This window comes from Coturnix japonica, chromosome 12 (genome assembly GCF_001577835.2).
Source record: "Coturnix japonica isolate 7356 chromosome 12, Coturnix japonica 2.1, whole genome shotgun sequence".
Taxonomy (NCBI): domain Eukaryota; kingdom Metazoa; phylum Chordata; class Aves; order Galliformes; family Phasianidae; genus Coturnix; species Coturnix japonica.
This window is the reverse complement of record NC_029527.1, coordinates 8,222,427-8,248,076: the sequence shown is the minus strand read 5'-3', so window position 1 is coordinate 8,248,076 and position 25,650 is coordinate 8,222,427. Positions and strand designations below refer to the sequence as shown.

General features: G+C 45.0%; 2 protein-coding genes across 5 annotated transcripts in view; one reads left to right on the top strand and one right to left on the bottom strand.

Annotated features, from left to right (window-relative positions):
- Nucleotides 1-45: 45 nt before the first annotated feature.
- CFAP100 (cilia and flagella associated protein 100) lies at nucleotides 46-10,813 on the bottom strand. 2 transcript variants are annotated; one of them, XM_032447253.1, is made up of 17 exons: nucleotides 10,704-10,789; nucleotides 10,176-10,292; nucleotides 9,028-9,198; nucleotides 8,746-8,832; nucleotides 7,869-7,975; nucleotides 6,859-7,051; nucleotides 6,167-6,234; nucleotides 5,421-5,584; nucleotides 4,742-4,822; nucleotides 4,395-4,543; nucleotides 4,172-4,316; nucleotides 3,638-3,686; nucleotides 2,669-2,820; nucleotides 1,747-1,879; nucleotides 1,326-1,528; nucleotides 575-668; nucleotides 46-374 (listed from the first exon to the last, which is right to left on the bottom strand). In XM_032447253.1, exons 3-17 carry the CDS (start codon nucleotides 9,092-9,094, stop codon nucleotides 261-263), a joined length of 1,806 nt encoding a protein of 601 aa, XP_032303144.1. In that variant the 5' UTR covers nucleotides 9,095-9,198; nucleotides 10,176-10,292; nucleotides 10,704-10,789; the 3' UTR covers nucleotides 46-260. The 2 variants fall into 2 exon arrangements, with proteins under 2 accessions (XP_032303144.1, XP_015730540.1); XM_015875054.2 differs by lacking the exon at nucleotides 10,176-10,292 and having other exon boundaries at nucleotides 10,704-10,813.
- The window catches only part of KLF15 (Kruppel like factor 15), a 29,917-nt gene continuing 15,071 nt past the window's right edge, over nucleotides 10,805-25,650 (top strand). For all 3 annotated transcript variants that reach the window (XM_015875060.2, XM_032447255.1, XM_032447254.1), the window contains exons 1-2: nucleotides 10,805-10,896; nucleotides 21,471-21,674. The gene's annotated coding sequence lies outside the window, so the exon portion shown is untranslated. The remainder of the gene's footprint in view (nucleotides 10,897-21,470; nucleotides 21,675-25,650) is intronic.

Genomic DNA, 25,650 nt, shown 5'->3' with positions numbered 1-25,650 from the left:
TCACATCAGCAGCTGAAAGAGAAAAGCACTGTTGCTAGCAGGAGCTAAAGAAGCAAAATAAGAGCATTTTATTTCCTTAGTTAAGCAAAACAATCAGTAGTTCCCGCACACTGGCTCCTTTCCTTCGGGTCTTGGGGTAGGAGGAGTTTCATGAGGCCATGAAGTTTTCACAATACAAACAGCCCAGGCTCAGACTGGAGCTACAGAAACCTTTTTCAAGAGTAATATCAACCCTACGTTACATAGTGAAAGCTGTGCTGTCAAGTGAAATAGTACAGTAGTTCTTCTTTTTTCTTATCACTTTGTTCTTGGCTGTGCTGCTTCTTTTCCCTCCTGGCAGGTGGGCTGGAGCGGAACATCAGCCTTCTGGTGATCTGCAGAGAAAGAGGCAGCATGTGTTTATTAGAGCAGCACCATGGACACATGTGCTGTAGGGTTCTCTTGCTGCTGGGGCCATGCTCTTTGATGGCTGTTTTCCTGGCAGGGTTAAGTCTCTTCCCCCCTTTAATGCCCGGTGTTTGGGTGTCCCATCGTCCTCGAAGTGAGCTGTGTTCCTATGGATCACTGCACTTACCTTTCTCTCTGTGATTGCCTGTGCTCTCGCCAGGGCCCGTTGCAGTTTTTCCTCCTGCAGTTGTTTCTGCTGTCGTTCCTTTTCTTCCTTCAGCCTTTTGAAGGGAGCAAAAAAAGGAGGTTGGAATGTGGGCAGCTCTACCAATTTACTTTAGACCCATTCCTTGTCTAACTGTGAGGCCACTGGAATGCAGTGGTTTGGGTATAGATGATGCTGGGTTTTAAACAATCTTTGAAGGTTTTTGTTTTGATTTTTGGTGGCAGGCAGGGACCAAGGTTTGGTCAGATCCCTTCAAAGATTCTTCCATCCCCAGAGCAGAATAAGTGTGTGTTGCTTCATTGAATCACAGAATCATTTCAATTGGAAGCTATTGCCCTATATACTTAAACAGAGGAGTCATTTGTTGTTCAATGACTTCAAATATTATAAATTCAGTGTCTTCTTAAAACTATGGTTCTTACTGAATTTGCACAGAAAACATTTTCTTCTTCCAGATCTTGCCCTCCCATTCACGATACAGGCACCTTCAGGCCTCTCCTAATGCAGCTCTGTGCTGCTGCTTGCTGAGTTGCGAGCACTGGGAGTGTGAAGCTCTCAGAGGGCTAAACTGGGATAAGGCAGTCCCCTGGGCTTTCAGATTACTGTTAATGTTTTCTAAGTTGATCTGACAAATCTGGCTATTTCAGGGACTTTGACTTTGATTGTCAGTAGTTAAAAATGGAAGCCTCATTTCTAGGAGTTCTTTTCTTACCTCATTCTCCGTTCTTTTCTTTTGGCTTTTTCAATCTCTGCTATCTTTGCAGCTGGAATTCTTTCCAGGTGATCCAGTAACTCAATGAGCTTTTTTTCTATCGCTGCCAGCATCTCCATTATCTCCATGCCTTCCCCACTTTCTCCGATGCAGTGACTATGGATCTCCCGCACCTTTTTTCCCAAGCTTGCAAGCATTTTATCCTAAAGAAGAGAGGAGATACAGTGAGATGCACCAGCTGGATCCTGCCTGGTTAGAGCCACTATATCCCTCTAAAAGAGCAGAGAAGGGAACTCAAACGCTTTCTCTTAAAACTTGATTGTTTGCTTCTCAGTTTGCTCAGCAGTGCCTGGGATGGATGGCTCAATTTGGAGCAGCTCATTGCCATGCTATCCCACTTTACTTCGTTTTTGGGGTGTACCTGGGCATCTGCTTTGTGCTCTGAGGAATAGTCTTCAACTTTGAGCTTCAACTCTGCTGCTCTCTCTTCCAATTTGGTGACAGTGGATTTCAAGGTGAGTGAAGCTTCTTTCAGCTGTGCTTGCTCCTCGTCCCTGGGTCGGAAGAGAGAGAGGAGCTGTTTGGAAAACAGTACCCACAAAACATATGGTTCCTTTGCTGCTTCCAGCCATGTTGTCCCCGCTGATGCCGGTAGGTGGAAGCATCACTACACTCCATTTCTGGGCGACTTGGCTCGGAGATGGGTTTTTTTCTGGGAGAGCAGTTAAGGTGTGGGGGGGGGGGAAGGAGCACAGCTTAAGTAATGGTTTGGGGTTTGTGACGAATCAGTGTGGGAAGCAGATTCCATTTAAAAGCACTCACTTGAAATGAGAGGCACTTCAAATGAGAATAGGTGTGTCTACCTGCCATAGAAATACTGCTCTGCAATCACACTTGGGTGAAGGGTTTGACTCAAAACAGGCGCTGGTCTGGATCTCTCAGGATGAACCTTGTTTCTGCCTTTGATCTTTCCTTAGCAGAATTATACCATCCTTCATGGCATACATCCCCCTGCAGAATACTACATGCATCAGCTCCCCAGCCTGTGCCTTCAGGGCTGTGCACCAAGCTGTGAGTACACAGCTGCTGATAAGAAAAGAATTCTTTACAATAAGGTAAAGAATAAGGTAAAGGCACTGGCACGGGCAGCCCAGAGAGGTGGTGGTGCCCCATCCCTGGAGGCAGCCAAGGTCAGGCTGGATGGGCTCTGAGCACCTGATGCAGCTGTGGGTGCCCCTGTTTATTGCAGGGGTGTTGGACAAGATGGTCTTTAAGGGACCCTTCCAACTCAAAGGACTGCATAGGGACCCCCTTCCCACCACTCATGACAGGATCACACTCACTTCTTTTGTTGTGTGTTGATGAAGGTGTGTTGGAGCTCATGCATTTCTCTCTCTGTCTCCTGGAAATTACAGAGGTAGGAAAAGTTCTGTTCCTCCATCTCCGTGAAAACAGACAGCAGTTGTTGGGGGTCGGTAAAATACAGCTCAGGCTCCTGGATTGGAAAATGTGTGATATCTATCAATAAGTGCACGTGTAGTGTTGCAGAAAGGGTATAAGCAAGGTAAGGGCCTCGCCTGTGCTCCTGATCCCAGCTGTTTTTTCTCTGCCCATGTAAACATAACCATGTAAACCTGGATGCTTTGCCCTTAGTTCATCTTTGTTCTGCTGCTTTGATTTGAGGCTGGAAGAAGGTGCCCTAAAGCTCGCATGTGTTGTTTAACAGCACTGGTCAGTACTGAAAAAGGTATTATTATTATTATTTTATTTATAGAAATGTTGCCTAAATAACATGTAATTTGTAGTTCACTCCCAGAAAGAGAAGTTTCCCTGGTTTGGGGAATGTAGAAACTGTTCAGTATCAACATAAAATGTTTTTGTGACCCTTTTTTCTCTATTTCAGATGAAAACATAAATCTGGGTGAGAGGAACAAGGGAAATGTCTCCCGGTACCTTTGCTTACTGGTGTTATTTGTGGCTTTCTCCAAGCAGAACAGTCAGGCACAGCCCCCAAACGCTGCTATGCAACCCCAATTAAATGTGCTTACTTAAGGGATGTTACCAAGCAGACCCTGGCCTAGCTTAAAGAAGTTCTGTCATGCAACAGAGAAGCTCACTGGTTTCTTATGGCAGTGGCTATGGGTGCTGTGTTTTGGGGAGGAAAAAGTGTTGCAAACATCTGGGTGAGAAATCTTCTCCTTTGGGTATAAAATGAAAACTTCACTAATCTCAACACCTCCTGTTGAGGGAAATCAGTAACGCTAGTACATGACACAGGATAAAGTTAAATATTTCAGAGTAAAGCTTTTTACCTCATCATCATCCAAGCAGATTTCACTCTCTTGATCCTCTGATGAATGTCTGAAAAAGCATTTTGTGTTATCAGACCCTTAGAGAAATGACAACTCAGAGAGACCCTGTTAATATATCATGAGCACAGTAAGTTGCCAATGCTGACATCTGCAAGCAGCCTCTGGCTCCAGCTGCAGGTAACTTACTTACAGGAGGGGTGAAAACTTCAATTTGTGTCCCCTTAGTGCCAGGCCTATTTATGGCAGCAGCTCAATAGTGGTTTTGTGTGAGGGATGGGCCTGCCTATGGTACGGATGCCTCTTACTGCGTGAGGTCTTACTAAAAGAAGATAATGCAATGTCTACTGTGTCCGAACAGGTGACTGTGGCCAACAGTGGGAACAAGTAACCCAGCCATAAACAGGGCACAGAAAAGCTTTGCTCCAGGATGGTGCCAGGCTCTACCCTAAGGAGTAAGTTTCCTCTGTACCAAACTAAGTTTGTTGTGGTTGTTTTTTTGGTTGGTGTCTTTTTTTGTGTGTGTCAAGTACTTACGGATTTTCTGTCGTGAGATGTTTCGGGAGGTTTTTGACCTGTGGTTTGCTCCCATATGATAAACTTGAGTTCAAACTTTCTGCAGACAGCAGAGAAACTGGCACATCTATACCACTCGTGCTCATCCCGATGGTCAGATCCTGGTCTGGACACAAGAAAAGGTGGATACTTGGAGCATGAGGCTGCCCCATAGAGGAGTGGGCAGCTCTGCCACAGTACTTACCCTTCTCTGAGGCACTTTCTTTATCAGTTTTCAACTGCTTTCCGTGCTTTTTTTCATATTCCTCCTGCCATTCTTTTGGAGATAGCTGATAGAGGAAGTCTTTGTACGTCTTGTACTCTCGCAGAGAATTCTCAAATCTGGTTATATCGCTGGGGTGGGAAACGTGGGCAGTTTGTTAGCAGGGAGGAAAGCCCCTGTTTTAGCAGGTCCTTTCTAATCCTTGACACTCAACTACACCCAGAGAAGGGACAGGGAGCTCTTGTCCTCATGGGCACATGGAGATAAATGTAAACCTCTCTGCTGCAGGTGCTGGTAAAGGCTGGGCAGGGATAGAGTGTGATTCTTACCTTCGGAGGCTCATTATTTGGGAACTAATTGAGTGGATCTCTACTATTCTCTTTGCTTTTGCTGCAGATTCTTTTTCAGAACTAGAGAAAAACACAGGAAAATGAGCCATGAAACAGTTTAGCAACAAGCAGGTAGTGAGATGAGATGCATATAACACAGATGGGGAGGAACACTAAAAATCTCTCTATTGCAGGTAAAGATGTACCATGAATGACACTTGTCTGAACACACTTTGCCTGAAGGCCCTGCCTTGGCAAGGGGAGCACGGGGTCCCAGCAACACTTTTCTAAGTCAGGGTGTTCTTAATGTGGCTGCTGCTAAGCATCAGTTTCTGCTCTGCCTTTGTGTAATGAGGCAACGTACCCAGCTTGCTTTACTTTGGGGACTGCTCCTGCTGTGAAGGGTTAGGGAGAAGAGTCTGCCTGTTATCAGTGTTGTGAGAAGTGGTGGGAACAAGGGTGGATTCTTCACTAAAGATAAACTGACGGCTTCAGTAATGAGGGGATTCCCCAGCTACTGGTTCCTTCTTCTCTTCCACTGAATATGAGGAGAGAAAATGCTACCAGGACTTTAACTCTGGGAAAACCCAGACACAGGGAATCTGAGTTTGGATGCTATCCAAAACCCTCAAGCAAAAAACCTTTGTTCAATACAAAAGAGTTACTCAGCTTCCATTACATTTTCAGGGCTTGAACAGAGCTTTTGTGGCTCTCCTTCAGGTACTCATCAAATATGTCAATATCTTTCTCCAGGTTATGTTCAGCCTTTTCCAGTTTTCTTTCCTCTTTCCTTGCTATGTTCTCCAACTTTTGAATCTCTTCTTTCTTAATTGCTATGGCATACTGAAATGAACACAAAAGATAACACAGTCACGTCGATTGGTTGATACTAAAGGTGTGTTGGTTTGGCTTTGTTCTTGGTTACCTTCTTGCTTTATAGTTGTTGGCAGAGGGTAATGATTCAAACCAAGACTCTTAGTGCAAACTAGGTACATAGAGGCCAGGAGACTTTTCAGAAGTAACAAGTAAGCAGTGATTGAGATGATTCAGCAGTGTATTAGCACAACAATAGAGATGAATAATGGGGATATTCCAACATTATTTTGATTTCATAATGGCCCTTATGGATAAATTACATGAGTAGAGCAAAAGCTAAAAGGTCAGTATGTAGATGTATTTTGCAAATTAAGGGGAAATAACTGGATGGGTGGTGTGAATGACCTGTTTCGTTTCTTAGTGGACTGTTGGTCTATAGACTATAAGTGACTAATGCAGGGCTTGGACAATCGGTTAATGAGATCTGATGAATGCCCTGCTGATGTGACCTCTAGGCAATGAGTCTCATGAAAAGAAACAAAAACCCAAGGCAACTATGAAGGATAATTAAATGAGCAGAGAGTAACATTCTTAAAGAAAACCAAGTACCTCAAGCAAAAATGTCTCTCTTCTGTCCCTTATGTAGTCATGGAAACTTTCTTTTTCTAATGGGTAATCTGAAATGAAGACAAAAAATTCATCAGACTACAGGGAGAAATATGGTCATGCAGAGAACAGGTAGCAGATAATGAGAATGGATGTGGTTGGCACTGAAGCTAGCAAAACTGATTATTTTATTACCATTTTGACTTTGGTTTGGATCAGTTTCAAAAGAAGTCTCTGTATAAACAGGTAGAATTGAGTGGTGAATCTTGTCCTTAGAAAGATCAAGTTTGGTTCTCTAGACATTAATGGCAAAACTATTCCTCTGTCAGAGGCAGAAAACTATAGACTCGTGTCCACCATAATCCAGCTCCAGGTCAGCTTGGCACAAGGTCCTTGTGAGCTCTCAGCTGACTTCTGTGCTGCATCCCAGGACTCCCAGCTATTGTGGAAGCCACAGGGGATGCTGGAACCCAGGTTACCCTGGTGGTGTGACATCTGCTGCAAGTGTAAAGGCATGAGAGGGATACAGCCCAGCCACACACAGGCTGTCAAGGTGAACCAGATAACTACTGTGCCTACAGGAGCTCACCAGCATCAGCTAGAGCTAATTGCCAGCCCCATCCCCTTTTTGATTTCTGATTTAGGCTGCTCTCTAGCTGAGCAGCACTATTACAAAGACAGGAACTGTTCCCTACCTTTTTTCATGGCTATCTTCCATGAAAGACACTCCTGAAGAGCTTTCAGTCTTTCTTCATCTGTTGCCTGTTTTCTGCTTTCTTCTTCCTCTTCCTTTTGCAAAGCTTTCCTAACCCCTCTTTCCTTTGCCTTGTTTTTAAAGGAGCAAGTCATTTTCTCATGAATTTTCATGGTCTTCATCTTTTCATGTTCCTATAAGAAGTCAGTTATGTGGACAAATTGATAATCTGTTTTGTCTGCTGTGGTTTTCAATGACATCAAGTGGTTATTCCCAGTCTAGAACTCTGCAGCTTCTAATACCCTGCTGATGTAAACCATCAAGTCTGGGTTGAGAGGGTCTCTTGAAACTCACTCCAGAGCTTTCTGGAAGGTGAAACATTGTGCTCAGTGCTTTCACATGGGCCGAGGTCTGTAATTCATTTGCCCTCTGCATGGGTTAGGCTCAGGGCGTTGCTCAGCAGACATCCTTGGTGCCCTTCCTGCTGAGCCCTTCCCTATATTTACTTCATGACCTTGAACCCAAGCTAAAATCAGATTATCAGTCAGCTGAGGAGGCTTGCCTAAGCTTGTTTGGAGGCTTCCCTTTGTGATTTAGTAACAAAGACCTCTTGCTTTCATATCACTGCTTGGCTTCTGCAACTGCATCAGTGCTTAGACCTCTCTGAGACATCATAACATCTCTGTGATTTCCCACTGCCACTGGATCACATGCCCTTGGGAAAATCCTCAGTGGAATTAAGGAAGAAAAAGACATTCCTCAGACCCATCCTTGTTTTGTAGAGAGAAACTTAAGGCATGAATCCCATGTCCTCCTTTTTCTTAGGCCTGTTGAACTGCAAAGAAAGAGACCCTGCACCCAAACCTTCTGTGGATAATCACCTCTAGCAGTGCTAGCAAGCATCTGCTCCAGGAACAGGAGGGAGTAGCAAACCTTATCCTTGGTTTGACTTTACGTTGGTTGGTTGTCTGCCTTGGGTACACATGGGTGTAAACCATCATGTATACATACCGCCTTTGCCTGTTTTCTATCCTTGCTCCTTAGTGCGAAAATATCAATATCTGCAGGAACTGTAAATGGGTTTCTGTGAATGGATTCTTCATCCTCCTCTTGGAATTCTGCAAGAAATGGGCGAGGATGTAGAAGATACAAGGCAGGATGTTAGAACCTTGTGCAAAGGGACTCTGATCCACTACATATCTCGAGTTGGCTTCTGGTTGGTGGCAGCTGACTGCTTACTTTAACATTTAATGTTAGCATTTAACAAACTCAACCCTAGATTAGAAGCCTCAATATACTAAGTGCTACCTGGGTCTCTTCCATCTCTTGTTACTGGTAGGCACTTAGTCTTCTAAAGAAAGGCAATGGGGTGAGCATAAGTTGTTATTGTTAATATAAGCTTAAGCCCTTAGTTGACAGAGCTTGAAGACAGATAGTTTATCTGTAAAATAGGAAAGCTTTAGGCAGACCTGATTCTGGAGAGCAGAACGCTTCTGTGCAAGGAGATACTTGACTTTATGATTTCATGATTGGATATAAAATCAACTTTGCTAGATGCTCATGCTCAAATTGGTGTCTGAGAGATTAAGAAGAAAGGGAGTAAGGACCTCAGACCTTGGCTGTACTAGGAGATCTATAAGAGAGAAGATTAATTCCTTTGCCCCTCTGTAGTGCTGTTGGTGGCAGAGCCAAGAGCTGCGTTCCCTTGCATTCTCTCTTCCCGTATCCTAACCTCATTTACTGAAATCTTTATTCACTGTTTTCCTCAGGCAGAGCATTTACTGAAGCTTTTGGAAGCCTGTCTTATCTGATTATGGGCAGAAGAGTATGAACACAGACTTCTCCTTTGACCAAAGAATGGAAAGCTGCTGGAGCATCGTGACCTTACCTGACACAAGGTAGGTTTCCATTCCAGGTTCAGAAGTGAGACTCTCACAGACTGACTCTTCTTCACATGCAGATGGCATCATTGACTCTGGCCCAAAGAAAACCATAAACAAATTAATCAACTGGGACCTGCCAGTGACTGAGGCAATGAGGTTTTACAGCAGTGATAGGCCTCAGGGCTTTCTGGATCTTAACCACTGAGCTCCAGTTCTGACCCAAACCCATGCTTTCATCTGCACACTGCTGATTCACAAGCAACAATTTTACTTCCTAAAGCTCTTACCAGAAGATGCTCCAGCACTGTGAGTGCTGTGGGTTTCTTGAGATACGGCTGAATGATTGCTGGACATGCTGTAGGAAATTTGGTCGCGTTAAATTTTAGGCTGGCAAAGCGACGAAGGTTAGTTTTCAGTTTCTCTGAATCCAATCTCTTTTGTAGCCTTTGCTGCAGGTCCTAGGGGAGAAGGCATGATTGTAATGATCTCACTCACAGAGAACAGATAGATCGTTGTAACACTTATCCTTGAATCAAAAAAGGCAGAAAGCAGAGTCCAGTGAGGTTCTGTTCAGTTGATGTAATTCTGCTGCTGTATTCCTGATCCGCACAATGATAAGCACAGCAGAAAATATCCTCTTCCGCTTGAGCTAGTTTTAAGGCTATTTTAAAGCATCATTATTTGCTCTGAACAGCCTCCAGTTTTTATGTATTTTGAGCTAAACTCATCTGGCCTAATTTCCCTGTCCTTGGTGCGATGTGTTTCCTATTGGCTGTGTTTCTGCAGCTGCCCAATTAGTGTCTTATTCTTCAGAGGTGTCAGACTTTCAGCACTGATGAGACACAGTCTGAGGTAGAGCTAAAGCAGTTTGCAATGTACCCCAGTATTTTCTCTTTCCTTTTTCTGGTCTTGAAGTGCCCACTCCAAAAGCCTTTCCAAAAACAGTGTTTGGTAAGTGCACTTTGTGAAATATGTGGGGTGGTTGTGGCAAATAACCTGAGTGTTTGGCACTCTTAGAGCACACTTTGACTTCTGTAACCCAAAAGCTTTCCCATAATAACCTTATTGTTCCACAGGGTTGTTCCAATTTCTGCTGCGGGGAATAGGATTGGAAAGCAGGACTAGAGAGAGGATACTGGCAGGTGGGAAATAATCTGTCAGTGAAGCTCCCTGAAATCAAAAGCACTTTATGTTACCTTTAGCAAAGTATACAGAGCCGTTTCTAAGATCAACTTATAAATAATCACTTTATGAAGACATTCTTGGTCTGAGATTGTTGATTTTTCTAATAGATTGTTTGCACAGCACTTTGAAAACGATTCCAAAAGCTGCAGAAGCACTGGTTGTGCTAATTACAATTATTACACTCTATAATGCAAATAGAAACTGCTTTGTTGCTGGAATCATTTGGCACGTATATCTCACTGCCTCTTACGTTTTTTACGCTTCAGTAGCTCCACATCAGCATCCAGCAGGACGTGAATCAGATAAAGCATTCAGGGTTTTAATCTACAGAAACTGTGTAATCCAGTGATTTTTCCCTTTCATCAAGCTGCCGTGCAGAAGGGAAAAAAAAAAACCAGCAAACCAGAACAAAGTAAACATGCAAACAATTCTAATAATGACAGAATAAGATTCATCCACCATCTTCCCAGAGTACACGACAAGCTCATGTTTTGTACACTCAATCAATAAACACGATGCAAGGACTTGCAGAGAAGGGTTGAGCTCGCTGGAAAGTGACTCCAAGTTTGGAGCTGTGGGGTTCTGTCCTGTGATGTGATGTGCCCCCCATCCCACTGTGCACCCCCAGCTCACACACAGAGGCAGAGACCTCTCACGTATGAGATCTCCCATGAGACACCCACTTCCACTCGTCTGAGTACAGCTTTACTACGTCTGATGCCGACAACAAAAGAAAATGATGTAAGTGAGCTCCCCCCATTATATTTTGGTTTCTCACCCCACTGGACTCCACGCTCCTCACAGCTGTGTTTGGATGGGGGCAGAGGCATGGACACGGCTTGGCACTGTGCTGTTGATATTCTGTTTGTGCTGCCATAGAAACCTGAGCTCCCGCTGCCGGGTGACACGTGTGGTGCAGCAGAGTAAAGGCTCCCAGGGTTCCAGCCGCAGTGAGAAGCATCATGACACAGGTACTGCCATACATCCATAAGTTTTCAGGTAGAAAAAGAGCTCAGGTTCTTAACCCCATCTCCACAACGAAGCACTGGGATGTGGAACTGGGAGCTGGAGCCCTGACAGTGGGAGTGGTTGAGTCACTTTGTCCTGGAGGCATTCAATAACTGCAGAGATGTGGTCTGTGGGGGTGGGTTGGGGTTGGACTGGATACTCTTAATGGTCTTTTCCAACCTAAACAATTTTATGATTTTATATGGCTTGATAAGTTATCAGCTGAGCAAAGTAATATGTCTTAAGGAATAAATGATCTTCAGTTCCTATATTTTCTCTTTCCTGTTTCTGAGAAGACCAAATCAATTCCAAATGGATCATATTCTTCTTTAGACTCTCTATTAAAATAATTTCAGCTTTCCAAAATAGCAGTTTCCTTCATTTACAGATAGGTTTCCAAACAGCTTTTTCCATCTGAATAAGTTGTGCAATAAATAGCACGCTTTTCTGTAAGTGCAAAATCCCATTTGATTGTTTTAGTTCTTTTCTGTGATTGCTGATTATCAAGTGATTGGATTTAGGCAACAGAAGGAAAATGCTTATAGAGGAAAAAGAGTCTTTATTCTGTATGTGAATACTTAGATTTTTTTAGCACTGATACAAAAATCATAGGAATTTTTTGGTATATTTTAGGAGATTTCCCAGATGTATTGGGAATATGCATCAAAAATAAGACTGTAGAATAATTTCCATTACCAAAAAAAGGAATAATTTAGGAGTAAATCATACTTAAAATGCAGTTTTCTGCAGGTGTAATATCAAATGCCCTTGGTTCATAAATACTAGTTTATTACACAAATGCAAATCTGTAGCTATCACAGAAATAGAGAATGGTGAATAAAGGCATTGGAACAGCTACTGCTCTGTCCGGCCTAATCCCTACATCACATAGATATCTATATACCCATTGCTCTGTTTGGTGCCAACCACTGATTTCCCAAAACTGGAACACAGATTATTTAAAATCAGAGATGTATTTTGGGAATGTTTGGAAATGTGGAAGCTTCTCATAATGTTGGTGGCTTCGATCCTTCACATGCCATAAACCCCTTAGGCTTTGTTTTACCTTGAGGGCAGAGAAATTTGTAAGGCCAGCAGGACATCTCTGGTCTATTCTTAGCCACCATTAACTTGGTTAATGAATGGAATAAATATCATGTGCGCATCATGGGAAATGCTGCTTGGTGGCATAGGCTGTGCAGCTGACCGGTGCTGTAGCTCGTTAGGGATTTCTGGGTTGTGCAATATAGCTTCAGGGCACTGCATTTTGGGCATTATTAAATGTCTGGTCTGTTGCAGGTCTGGGGAAGACGGGCTGTTAGCATGATAAGAGTTGAGGGCTGCCTCTTGCATTTCCAGCAGGACAATGTTTGTAGACCTGGGGGACTTTAGGGGAGGGTTTTGTAACAGCATAGACTTGGGATTGCAGGATATTCTTGTCACCAAATGAAGGCGTGGGTGGAAGTGGTAGAGTTGCAGTCTCTGGAGTTGTTCAAGACCTGTGTGGATGTGGTACTTAGGGGACATGGCTTAGTGGGTAATATTGGTGGTAGGTGGACATTTGGACTGGATGATCTTTGAGATATTTTCCCACCTTAGTGATTCTATGATATTCTTTGCTTCCCTTTATTTCTTCCTTGGAGGGAGTTGCTTGACTTCTCTGCTTTGTGGTTGCTCCTTTTCTGATGTGGGGATGCTGATCCCTACCCCAGAGGTGCTGTAAGGGTTAATTAGTGTTGGCAAAACGTTTTGAAACGGCTGATTGAGAAACGCTGCCAGAGATGAAAGCTAAAGAAGTATCTTGGTAAATAAATATTCCTTTGTAGTCTTATCTTTACAGGAAACTCCCTGTGTACCCAAGATGCTGCACAGGTCACTGAGCAGCCAACTCTCCATTGCCTGGAGTCTTCTCAAGGAGACTCATTTGTTTAAGTTTTTTGCTTCAATTTCTTCGAAGTGAGCCCTGATATACACCACACAAAAGGAACAACCTAACTAAAAGCAAGTGACACAGAAGCACCACGTGGATTGGTGGTTATTTTCCTTCTGTGGAGCTCTCGTTCCTCTGTTTCCTGGGTGCATCTGCCAAAACCTACAGCATCCCAAGAGGAAGAAGGGCAAATCAGAGCCAGTTTTCAGGGTGGCATGCAAGGCAGGAGGAAGGGATCCGCAATCAGTGTCAATAGCACACACAGTGCAAGTGCTCTGCTGGAGGTGATGAGGTCAGCGCTGTCTAACTGTGGTCTGCCTGTGGCACTGCTGCTTACCCTCTCCATTCATCTGAAGCTTTCTTCAAGGAGGGATTTAACTCAAGGTGAATTTTTTTAGCTGGAGGGCATGGGGTTGGCAGCAATCTCATATTTCAGGCCTCAGTGACCCTTATTTCCCATCCTTTTATGTAGTAGGTGAGTTTTCCAGATATGAGGAGTACCAAGAAAAGCCTCTGGCTCTTGAAGGAGAAATGCCCCCAGAGATTGCTCTGCAAGAAGACCTGCCTGCTCAGCTCCCATCTTGGCAGACAGGCTGATGGAGCAGGACTTGCTTGGGTCATCCTGCCAGCAGTCCTTACTCCCAGTGTCTTTGTGGGCTACCTCACCCAACATGAAGATCAGAGGCCTTCAGTGGTCTTTCCCAAATGGTATTGCTTTGTGGTTCAGCCATCTCCAGCTGTGCTTGTGTGATGCTCTGCTAGCTCCTGATCCCAGGTCCAAACTCCTGCTCCAAGCAGGGCTAACTTAGGTGACCAATACCTTTCCCAGCTGATCTGAAAACCTCTGAGGATGCAGATTTCAGAAGTTTTCCAGATAACAGAGGGTAAGAGCTAGGAGGCTGAGCTTGGGCCCCTGATTGGCCCCACTGCCTTGCTTTGGTAATGATATAAATAAATTATATTGTTGCAATTTCAAGGCCAGTTCTTCAGAACTGTTTAGCCCTAATCCCAAATCAAAAAATAGTTCCAGCTTTCCCTCAAAGCTAAGTACAACTGGGGCCTAGGAGTCTGCATTTGGCCCATTGTAAAGAGAGCCACAGAGCTGAAGCCAAGGAGACTTGCCTAACCAGGGCTATAAATTCTTGCTATTTGCAGGGACAATTGACCCAGGAACATGAGGTTGCAACTTCGTGATTTTACATTAAGCTCTTAAGGCACCGTTCCAGCCGTTTTCCTGGCGCTTGCTTTGTGGCAAAACTACAGCTGCTGTGACTGATTGGGAACCAATCCAGCCGAAAAATACCCTGCCCAAGGAAAAGATCCTTTTATTTTGCTCACCGTGATGGGCTGAGGGAAACACATGGGATAATGTAATTGCCTATCAGTGCCAGTCTGTGCTTAGGGAGATGGTGAAGCTGCTGCTTTGTGGTGGTAGAACTGGTGATCCCACACACAGATAGTTCCTTCAGAGGGGTATGTGGGTCAGAAAAAGAAGGATTCCTAAAGTCATGGGTCAGGCTGATTTCTAAGAGCTGCAAAAGCGAGCACATGCTTTATGGCTCCAAACCACTCGTGCTCATGTGGAAAGGATTAAAGATAAAAACAACCCTGCTATTCACTTTGCTCCAGAGCTGTTTCGATCCTGTCTGTCTGCTGCTCCAAAGAAGCTCTGACAGGAGCTATTATCTGTGATCCAAAACTGTGGCTCATATCCCCAGGGTAGCTCATAGGATCCACCTTCTCTTGCCAGAGAATGAGGCATTGCTGGGTACTGGTCATGGTGGTTTGCAAATGTTTGGTGCCAGCCTGGCTGTTTTCTTGCAGAATGCTTCAGTTTGCATCTCTGCTGCTAGTGTGGAGCTGTGGGGCTCAGAGAAGCACTGATGCCACACGTGGGGCTTCTCGTAGCTGTGCAGCTGCAATCACGGACAGTGCAAACTCATGCAAGGACGGCCTTGTTACTTGGAAACGTTAGAAAGTTTCCACATCCTGTTCCTATCCCATTGACTGCACCTGAGTGAATGCCCACTGTTCTCTCCACCAGGATGTCAGCAGATCCTGTAGTTTGTTTTCCACTGAAATGTCTCTTCTTGGGTAAATATTACATCTGAGGTTGCTTTGCCAGTGGCTTTCCTACCTGGAGTTTGTACAACAGGTCAATGCCCTGCTCAGAGATAAAAGGAATACTTGCTGTGAGTGCTGTTTGTTGCTCTGCTATGCCACTCTGCTGTTCCCTTGCCACTTTCTCCTTTAAAGGTTTTTGAATGCCGCTGAAGTCCTGGAGGTTTTAGCGAAGTGAGGGAAATTTAAGACAAGCTATCGAGGGCTTGGACAGAGCAGAAGGGCAGAGCAGGAGCTTGTTTGTTCCAACAGCCGTGGCTTGTAAATTATTCATCTGTGTGCAACAGAAAAACGCAGATCCTCAAAGGTTGCGTTACAAAGGGTGAGGTGAAGGATCAGCAAGCTTTGAGCAAAACAGGAAGGTTAACAAGTCCTGGGGAGCCCTTCTCCTTCCACTTGCATCTGCTCAACAAAAATGCCTGCTTGCAGAACAAAACTGAGTCCCCAATAAATGAAACAATGCACAGACACAGAGATGTGTGTGCATGGTGGGGAGGCCATCTGCAAAAACTCAGTTTTCCCACTATTGGAAGCAGATTTGAAGCTAGTTGCAATGAAGTGTATAGAAAACCTGTGAGCACTGAGCACACAAAAGGCTCTAGCTTCTGTGAAGTGGGGGAAAAGTTTCCAAAGACCAAGAAAGATCAGAAGAGCAGGCTAAGCAGAAAAGAAGCCAGCGTGCTTCTGCTCAGCAATTCTGTCTCCAGACGAAACCAGACTTCAACTAATTAAAAAGAGCAGATGCTAGCTGGAACATTAATTGGAACAGCTCTATTTTGACTGTGCTTAGATCTATATTAGCTCTCTTGTAGTAGGTTTGGAGAGAGGTAAGTAACTCTTTAGCAGGCCTCTTGTTTTGTTACACACTACATACTTAGGGCATACTGAAATATCTGTGAATAGGTTTGGATCCTCTGTTTTTTCAGGGGCAAACAATTCTCCATCTAATAGTGTACTATCACTCAGCATTCTCAGCCCTTTTTTCTCACGGTGCTGGTAGTAAAGTGATCTTCCTTGGTTTGGGGAGGCCTTGTAAGCAGTGCTGGGCACTGGGCCAGCTTCTGTTCTTCCTGATATGTATTGTATTAATGGCCGTCTCTTTAACCTGTGCACATTTGCTCCCCTCTGTCCCTTCTCATCAGACTTGTTGTGTGCCCTGCAGAAAGTGCAGAGAGCTTAGCTGACATCTGATACACTTATAAATAGCCTGTCTGCCCTGCTATGGTTCTGCAGCTATCCCATATGAGCAAACACTCAACGTATTGCGCTCTTCCTGGAACTGGGATGCTATCGAAGATTTTCCTCCAGCGCATCCAAACTTGGCCTCTGCTGGAAGCTGGGTACTTGATTGCAGGCTCTGCTGCTCTCTTCCAGATTGGCAGTTCCTTGGTTTTGTCCTTGTCTCCAGTTCCTTCTTAAGAGACAAAGGAAAGGCATTATCTGAGTAACGAGGCTCTACCACTGCTCCTGCCCTTCCTGCTCCAGTGCTGGGGGTAGACAGGGGCTCTCTTGGTTCCAGGTCTTCTCCTCAGAGCCCTCAGCAGAGGATATGGGACCTCCTGAGCTGTCACCCTCTTTCTTTGCCACCATAGGGCAAAATTCCCTGTCCTGTGACGCCGAACTGGTCACACTCTAAATGATGTGCTCATTCCCAGCCCCTTTACAGACAAGACCTATAACCTCTCTCCCTCTTCTGGGCATTGTCTCATAGCAGTGCTGACAACACTAATCCTAATGTAACTTCATTTTTTTTTGGCTCTTCTCTCTTCCTAGGTGTGAATGCTGTCATTGCTGAATGACACCTGCTCACCATGGCTCCCTTTGGTTTACAGGAAAAACCATTTTTTCCCCGCAGCCCAGATGCAGACAGATGTCTCCTGAGGTCGGTGCCTTAGGTAAATCGCTCTGTCTGACTTGGTTCTGATTGCATTGAGCTCTCAGTGCTCATCCTCCTTCTTGAGGTGTCTTGTTGACTACCAAGGGCTTAGTGACTGGCTCCCATGCTGCTATCTGATTTTAGGGGTGAGGAGATAAGGTTAATTGATGTTTTCCTCCTTATGTTTACTTCACACATTGCTCCAGCGTCTCTCCTTATCAGCACCTATGTGCTAAACACAGCTGGGCTGCCCGGAGCAAACATCAGCATTGCTGCCTTTGAGCTGGGGGTTGCCCCTCCATAAGTTTAGTGATCACTTCTTGAGTTGCTCCTGGTGGTTGCTACATCTAAATGGCCACTCCAGAGATAGAAGGTGGATTTCTCATTGAGGGAACAGGAGCAGCGGTGCTCAGAGCTTCTGATGGGAGCTGCTTTCAGGTACAGCAGCAGTCTTGCTGGTGACTACTGACTTGTGCCAGATGAAACCCTTACCGCTGAATGCCTCTTCTGTTCTTCCAACACAGCTTCTAAATTAGAAACCCTACTGCCTGCATATGATACGAGGAGGGATTTTGCAACACTGGAAGGCTGAGGCAGGGCACAAGGATGACAGTCATTTCTGTTGCTGAAGAGGCTTGATTGCATCCAGGTGTCCACTGAAATGGTTTCCCTTCCCACCCATCTCCCCAGGGGTTGTGAAATGTTGGCTCTGCTCAGCTGGTGCCAGAGGAGCAGCTCAATGAGCTCGTTGCTTTCCTATTGCTTTTCCCCCTGCCAGCAGCAGCATGTCCAAAGTAAATCACAACATTTTGGAGCAGCTTTGATTCAGGCTCAGGCTGGCAGCCTCTGTCTCGCTGGGAAACATCTTGATACAGCAGCTAACGTTCAAATTATAGGAACACAGCAGGACACCATCCAGGCATGGAGAAGAGCCTGCAAGTGCTTGCTGTGCTGCACGCTCTCCAGTGGCCTGCCACGTGTTACACAGACTGAAGTTTGCTGATCCCAAGGCTGTACCCTGCAATGAAAGCCAGCCGATGCCTGTCCTTCAGATCCAGCTCCTCTGGCCAGTATCCTCTTTGCAGGCTTCCCAAATAAAATTTAATGGAGCTTGTTAAAGCTGCTCAGATTGGTGGTGGCTGTGGGAAAGGCTTTTGTAAGAATGCTTAGATTTCTGTTATCCTCATATTGAGTTTCCTGTAGACTTTTCAGTGCTTACAGAGCCTGAGCTATGGCTAAGCCATTCTCAAGGGCTAGTTGAAGTCTCTTGTTTATTTTCTTGATGCTTTTCCTAGCATCTTGTAAATCATCTTCTGTCTTTGGCAATGGTAAAGTGTGAAGCAAGCAGTTTCACCACTGCAATATATCCATGTTTTGTTGCAGCAGGAGGAACAGAGCCCAGTTCTTAACTGAAGGTCTCAAGTTGTTTGGGATCAGCCCAGTGAGAGCTGCAGCAGTTTGGCTGATCTACCTTCCGTGCCCCATATGCTGTGTTAGATCTGGGAATTTGCACATTGTGGGTCACAGTGCATTCTCTTTTCAGAGGTGAATCCTGCAGCTCCATCAGTGTACAGTTGCTCACCGTGGCCCCTTGGAGCAGCCCACATGGCTCCTCTGCAGGCATGTGGCCTTGAAGCCAGCCAGAGAAGCTCCTGGCACATCTTCCTCTTGAAGGTGGGGATGAGAGAGGAGGAGGCTGCAGTAATCGAGCTGACAAAACTTTTTGTCTACTGTCTCAGCGGGCTCCAGAGAGGGCTGAGGAGTGCCAAGTTCTCTGCCTGGCCCTGTCCCATGTGGTGGCATCTTTCCAACACAGCTCAGGAGCCTCTTCTTGAGGTGACTTTTCAGCATTTTTATTCCTTCCCGCACCTCTTCTTTTGGGTTGTTGAAACTTTCCTGCTGGCTTGTGTTTTTATGAGGACTTGTCTCACCCACTGAGCTTTGAGGGCTGGGACACCTCTCCATCCCCACTTCCAGCACTGTGCCTCTCCCATGCTGTATAGCCTGCCCTGCTGCTGCTCCATCCTCCAGGAACATAGTCTAGTGGGTAGTGTAGTGTTGGTGGTAATGATTTGATGGTTGGACTGGATGATTTTAGTGGCCTTTTCCAACCTTTATGATTTTATGATTCTATGTTATATGCCTTCCAGATTTTGGTAACCTTTACTTCTTTTGCCCAAGCCCAATTGCAGTGAGCACTGTCCTAGCAACACATTCAAGTGGTGTTCAAATCTTCTCCTTCTGCCCCATGTGAACAGCTCAGCTTGGGAGGGCAAACAGCTCTTGCATCTGTCATTTTCCTGCTGCATGCTGGTGTCCCCTCTATTTTAAAACGTTTTTTTAGCCTGAAGACAAATAATCATACAGTTTTCTGAGAAGCCTGGCACCAATTTAATCTATTTCTGTGCAACGAAGGCCTGATCCTGGCAGTGCTGAGCCAATTCTCTGCAGGGCAGAGCTAGGCTTGATTCCTCAGTGAAATCTGGTTCAGTGTTGCACAATGTGTCTGTTCTCCGGGGGGATGGGGGGGGGAATGGGACTGTGTGCAATGTCCAATCTGGACTGGACAGACACTGGAGTCTGATTGTGCTGGAATGACGTCAAAGGCTGCAATACTGTACCTCAGCCTGGCACTGGGCTGCTGCTGCAGCTGTGCTGGAGGCCATGCTGCTTCCACCTTTGCACGCTGGATATCCACTTGCACACCCAGCCCTTCCCTGCACGAAATTACAGTTCCAAACTGGAAGCAAATTGATGTTGCTTTTTAAAGGAGCACCCTTGTATTTCAACCTATGGCTGGGATAAAACTCCAGCTGATGTGCAGCCTTTCCCATGCCTGGGGCTCAGACTAGCACAAATGGATGCCAATTGCCAATTGCAGCAGCCAGAACCACAGAGGGTGCCAGTAAACCATGGTGCTCATCCCTGTGTCACTGATGGAGAGAACATGAACGTGTTATCTATTAGCAGCTGCTGCAAACACTTGCTGCTGAGCTCTGCTGAAGGCAGGCAGATAAAGCAGCAGCCTCAGCTTGCATCCAACCGCAGTGAAATCAGGGTTGCATATATGCAGCTGTTTGCAGCAGGGTGCTGTGGGGGAGGGTGAGACCTGAATGTACACCTGAGCAGATGTCACATAGCTCCATCCCATCAACCCACGGCACCCCAGCTTCCTGCAGTCCCCAGAGGCTACAGCAGGGCAGGCAAGTTGTGAAACACGTGGAGCTGCTCTGCAGGAGGGGACCTGCTGTGACCTTCTGGCACTGCCTATATCTTGCCAGCTGTACCAGACCTGGTACAGCATTGCTGACGGTGCACATCTACCAGGCCTGGGTTGAAGTGGGCTGATTCCAACCTTAAGTTGTCAAGCTGACACTTCTAATCCAGCTGTTTGGCTGTGTGCTGGCCCAAGCAACAGTCCATCTTGACAACTCTACTCATAGGTCAGAAGGAAGGAAAGAGTGTTTGACAGTTTCAGTTTTCCTATGAATGCCCAGGCAGTTCTTAGATTGTTCCTAAAAAGATGCTGACGGATGAAAAATGGCTCCCAAGATTTTGGATATACTTGAATTTTCCAAGTGTAAAATCCAAGAGGATTTCCAGTGTGACTGTGGCAGTGCAGTGTCCTCTCCTTCAGGCAGAATCAATGCCATTCAGCAGAAGCTAGGCAATGGGGCAAAAGCAGTGAAGGGAATGGGAAAGTAACAAAGAGGTGACCTGAAATGTTAGCAGGAGCTTTTAGGAGAGCTCATGAAGTGAAGAAACTGGAAGATTTAAAACTGTATAAAAAAGAAAGAGCAAAAATTGGTGGGGTTTAAATAATCCACATACATTGATTTTAGCATGTAGCAGCAGAGGGAAGGATGTCATCCTTAAAAAAAAAAAAAGGTAATTTTGTACTGGACAAGTCTTGAAGGTAAATATTTAATTACAGGATCGATTTTGATAAAGACCCAGAGTTTGCAATTGATTTCTTCATCCTCTTCTGTGCCAAGCAGTGAAATTCCTGGTTAGTACTGGTTGTTGCAAATAACGTCCACTTGTGATTATAAGTGACTTTGCACACTAAAAGAGAAAAACGATGCCTTAAAACCAACCTCCTTTCTGTCCTCTCAGATCAGTGATAACTCTATTATTTCTGGGGTAAAAACAAAGTCAGTATTCTTGACTGATCACCCTAGCAATGCTGTGATAGGGCTGGCCCTGTGATACTTCGCAGAGCAGAAACTTGTCTGTATTTACCTTAGGGACTGTGATATCAAGACAGGAATTTGCTTGCAAAAGGGAATTACAATAGCGAATTTTAGCTAAGCCTGTCAGGTTACCATGATCAGTGCCTAACTGCAAAAGTGGAGGTGATGCGTTTTGAGTGACAGGAGCTGTTGCACTATCCAAATGAGCACTACTGCATCCATTGGTTCATGGAATGCTCACAACTGAATACAGGCTTAAGCCAAAAAGAAATCCAGACGCTTGGTCAAACAATGGGTGATGTTCAAAGGTTTAGAGCCATCTCTCTTTATTTTAGGAAAAACTGAGTTAGTGTTGAGTTAAGGAAGAGAGAAATGGTTAATAAAGATGTGCTCTTCTCTCCCATTCACTGATTCCAGGTTCTCCTTCCAGGAACTGCCACGCTCCCCGTGACACTGGAACAGATTGGATTTCCTGAAGACAAGGCTTTGTCATCATCTTTTTGCTATGTATTCTTCACCAGACAACCTGAATGCAATTTTTGAGCATCAGTTCATTCAGTATCATGCTGTGCCAAGACTGTTATCCTCAGGGATGGAAAAACCGAAGAGAAAGGAGATGAGGTGGGTTGCTTCTGGTCATATAGACATAAATTAAGTAGTAGCACAGTTGGGAAAGGACGTGGTTTATAGGAAAAAGTATATGCTGGTGATCTGTTATTTCTTATTATGCCAGTAGGGTGAATGTTTTGTCCCCAAGATGCACACTTTTAGATCACAGAACTCATGACTAAAATCTACCCAAACTATCTGACGATTCAAAGGTTGGTGTGAATGAAAATACTTTCTATGATCACATCTGTATTTTGGGGAAGCGTAATCCAGGTCTGAATCAGTGTTTCCTTCATCGCTTACATTCCTAGTAAGGATTCATTAGACAAGGAAATAGAACATTACATCACAATGGATCATTTTTAAACACGCCACCCCTCTGTTCTGTTTTTTGCTTGTTTGTTTATAATTGTTCTGTTGAGAATATCTGCCTTGTGACAAGCAAAGCTGTCAGCTCTCGACAAGCAGTGAAATGAATATCAACCCAAGGCAAAGCAAATTTGGGAAGAAGTTCCAGAGAGTGGTGCTATTTGAAATGAGCTAAAGTATTATTTTGAAAGCTTGCGTGGAAGAATGGAGGTTTGCCAGCTATTACAATTGGACTTCAGAGTAACTGCTGAGTGGGTAATTATTCCCTGAGGAACATGGGAGTCTGGACAAATGTAAGAGGGAAACAAAAAGTATATGAAGAATTAACGTTAGAAAACAAGCTAGAACATTAGTCACAGGAGGAATATAACTCAACATTCATTTAATGTTTATTTCTGTGATGAACAGAAACGTTCTTAACCCCTGTGCTGAAGCAGGAAATAGGAGATTTCTCTCTTCTTAAGGCAGCTGGAACTGCTTTGTTGATTTCATCTCTTTGATGTTGTAGGGGAGGGCAGAAAAATGTCCTGAACATACTGCAAATCCAGCAAAGAGGCTTTGTGGGAAAAGAACTCACTTGTAAAGCTTGTTGGGGTATTATGTGATGTCTGGCACAGTCTTCAGTGACTCCCCAAGATGAAAAAAAGAGAGAACTGCCAAGGTTTGAAAGATGAAGCCACCCTCCCCGCAAGGATGTGCTCATGGTCTTTCTGCAGAGCATGGTCTCATTTTCTCCTGCGCTGAGCAGCACCTCAGCAACATGGAGGGGACTCAGCTCTTGATGATGGCCTTAAGTTACACCAAGGGGAGGTTCAGTTTGCTTATTAGGAAAAATCTATTCTCAGAAAGCATGGTAACAGGCTGCCCAGGGAGGTGGTGGAGTCATCGTCCCTGGAGGTGTTCAAGAAACTTGAAGATGTGGCACTGAGGGATGCAGTCAGTTGTATGGTGGGGATGGGTTGACATTTGGACGTTATAGTCTTACTGGTCTTTTCCAGCCTTACTGATTCTATAATTCTGTGACTTGGTAGAGGAGTTTTGCCTGCCATGTTGCTGGGCTTACAAGGACAGGGTGAAACATAAGGACAAAGAAAACTCAAAGTGTGAGAGAATTTTTGAGGTTAAATAGTGCATATGAGATTGGTCCTGTCCTTAAAAATCTCTTGTTTCATAATCCTACGCTGCAACTATTGAACTATAGACTTACTTATAGAGTGACCACACTGAGCCTTTGTGGTTCATTGCTCCCATTATTAACAGCAGCAATTTCCTAACCAGTCCTCTTCCTAAAACAAGACTAGTGTTGCTTTGGATGTTTGGGGTCTGTGACAAAGAAGAATCTCCTTGCTGGGCTCTCACCATGTCCTTGGCCAAGTGATGGGCTCCCACGTGCCTTCTTATACTTGTCCCTTGTCAGTGTTGCATTTCTGACCTGTCACTGCTCTGTGACCTGAGTGAAGGTTACCACTGTTTTTGTGTGGGCTTTGTGTTTACTATTTAGGGTGAGGGAGAGGCTCTGGATTCTGTCGTTTGGGTCATCTTCTTGGTTTCCCAATTCAGTGCAAATGGAGAAGGCAGGGCAGCTCTTCCTTGGAAACATTCACATTCTCTTGAGAGATTTCTGGCAAACTTGGTGTTGGCAACACATGATGGATACAACACAGCCATAGTTTTTCTTTTTTCTGAACACTGTCTTCAAAATGACCATCTTCTCTCAGCACCTCAAGCCACTTCCTGGAGTCCCGAGCACAAGGATCCTGCACAAACACACCCAGCTCTGCGTATTCCTTCCAGGAGAGGGCAGGGGAATACAGCTTATTGCAGATCTGCTCCTGAACTGCAGCCAGGATTACTCATGGCCCAGATCTTCCTGTATGTCCTCCAGTCTATTTTGGTTTTTTAAACGCAGCAGAGGTAGGTGCTGAATCTCAAAGTGAGTCAATGGATTTTGTCACATTGACAAACCTGCCTGTTCCTGAGTCATCTTTAGGAGGGACAACTTGAACTGGGCTGCTTCCCTTACTCTGGAACCTCTAGGAACTGCAGGAGGTTGTCTGATTCCCCGGTCTGTTCAACATGTCATTGGGTGCAATACTTCTCTTAGGTGTGTCTGTACACATACTCAAATGCAGGTCTGCATAGAAAGCCAAGGTTTGTAGTGGACCTAGTTAAAGATAGCCTGGGAAAATAACAGCCAGAAAGAAAGCTGATGTTCTTTCTCAGTATTGTAATTTACAGAAAGTTTGGGAGAAAATCAGAAACCCTGCTCAGCTCCCCACTGTCTTTAATATTCCAAGGAGCATTAACATTAAAAAAAAGCCTAGACTGAGTTTCTTCTATCTTATCTCCCCCTTAGACCTATAACTCTGACTTGAGAAGACAACACAATTTCCAAACTAGTTAAGGAAAGAAAAGAAGGAAAAGAATCGATCAACTGTTGTCTCTGCAGCAGAGATGCCCTTGCAAGGCCAAAGAAATTAAGCCCTGAGCTTGCTGTTGCCGTTTCCACCTTGTCCTGCAGAACCACAGTCAGGGATAAACATATTCTTTGTGTCAATATTTCTGTAGTACCGAAAGAACTTGCAGTCCTTATCTGCGAATGTCAAGGTCTGCTGAGTTAAAGTGCTCGCAGTGCTACTGCAGTTTGACAGGCTTGGGTGCTCCCCTTGATCCCTGCAATGGGGCCAAAAGATTCAGGACAGAAGGGTCCAGCCACTGGGATCCACTGATGGATTGAAGTCCTCAATTTTTCTTTGCCTGACTATTTTTGCTTCTCTCACTGGAAAAGAGCAATGTCAATGTTCTGTACATAGAAGTGTGTAAGCAGTCAGTGCAGCCCAACTAGCCCTTGTTCTGCCAAGTGGGCTCACCTCATTACTAGCAGTTTGCTGGTGCAGAACTACAGCAGGTGACATATAAGGGAGCACAATCTCTCCTTTTGCCCATCTGCAAAGCTCCCCTTCCCCTCCAGCCCCTTCAGAAATGGGAAGATGGTTGTAACACAATACCACACAACTTACAGAAGATGGGAAAACCTGAGGCAGGAAAAATGAGCCTTGGGACAGCCACAGATAGCAATACAGTGTGTGGGCAGAGCCAAACAGTGAGCAGTGCTGAGCACAGAGCTGATGAGCCTTTTGCTCCTTCTCCTACCTTTATCAGTTCTGTGCATAACAGCTTGGGATCAACATCAGCCTGCAGTTTCTTTCTGACTCGATAATGCTGTGCTATTATTATCTCCAGGGAAATGTTAAAAGGCTCCAATGCTGAGCTGTGTTTGCCTTTCCCGACTGGATCTTTAGCACACAGCCATGAGACAAAGGACAATGAAAAGTCCCTTAACCTCACCTGGACCCTGTGTTTGGCGGGCAGAGGAATGCCACAGAGGTTGCCTGAGCAGGAGAACCAGTCTGACTAAAATTCCCTCCCGAAAGGTGGCAAAGAGAAAATGGAAAATCCCCAGGCAGGATCAAGGGCCAGAGGTGTGAACAGGTCTTTTAAAAGGACTCCTGTTGAAGAGATGAACAGGGAAGGAAGTGTCTTAACAGCGCACAAAAAGCGTGAGATGGGGAGAAGACAAATGCATCTTACAGCGTGGAGTAGGGGTCAGTTTTGCTGC

Coding starts and splice junctions, on each gene's coding strand:
- CFAP100 (XM_015875054.2), bottom strand. CDS start 9,094: ATGTCCAGCAATCATTCAGCCGTATCTCAAGAAACCCACAGCACTCAC. Junction 2,821..3,637: donor TCTGCTTGGATGATGATGAG/GTAAAAAGCTTT, acceptor TTTCCAATCCAG/GAGCCTGAGCTGTATTTTAC. Junction 669..1,325: donor AGAAAAGAACGGAGAATGAG/GTAAGAAAAGAA, acceptor TCCCTTCAAAAG/GCTGAAGGAAGAAAAGGAAC.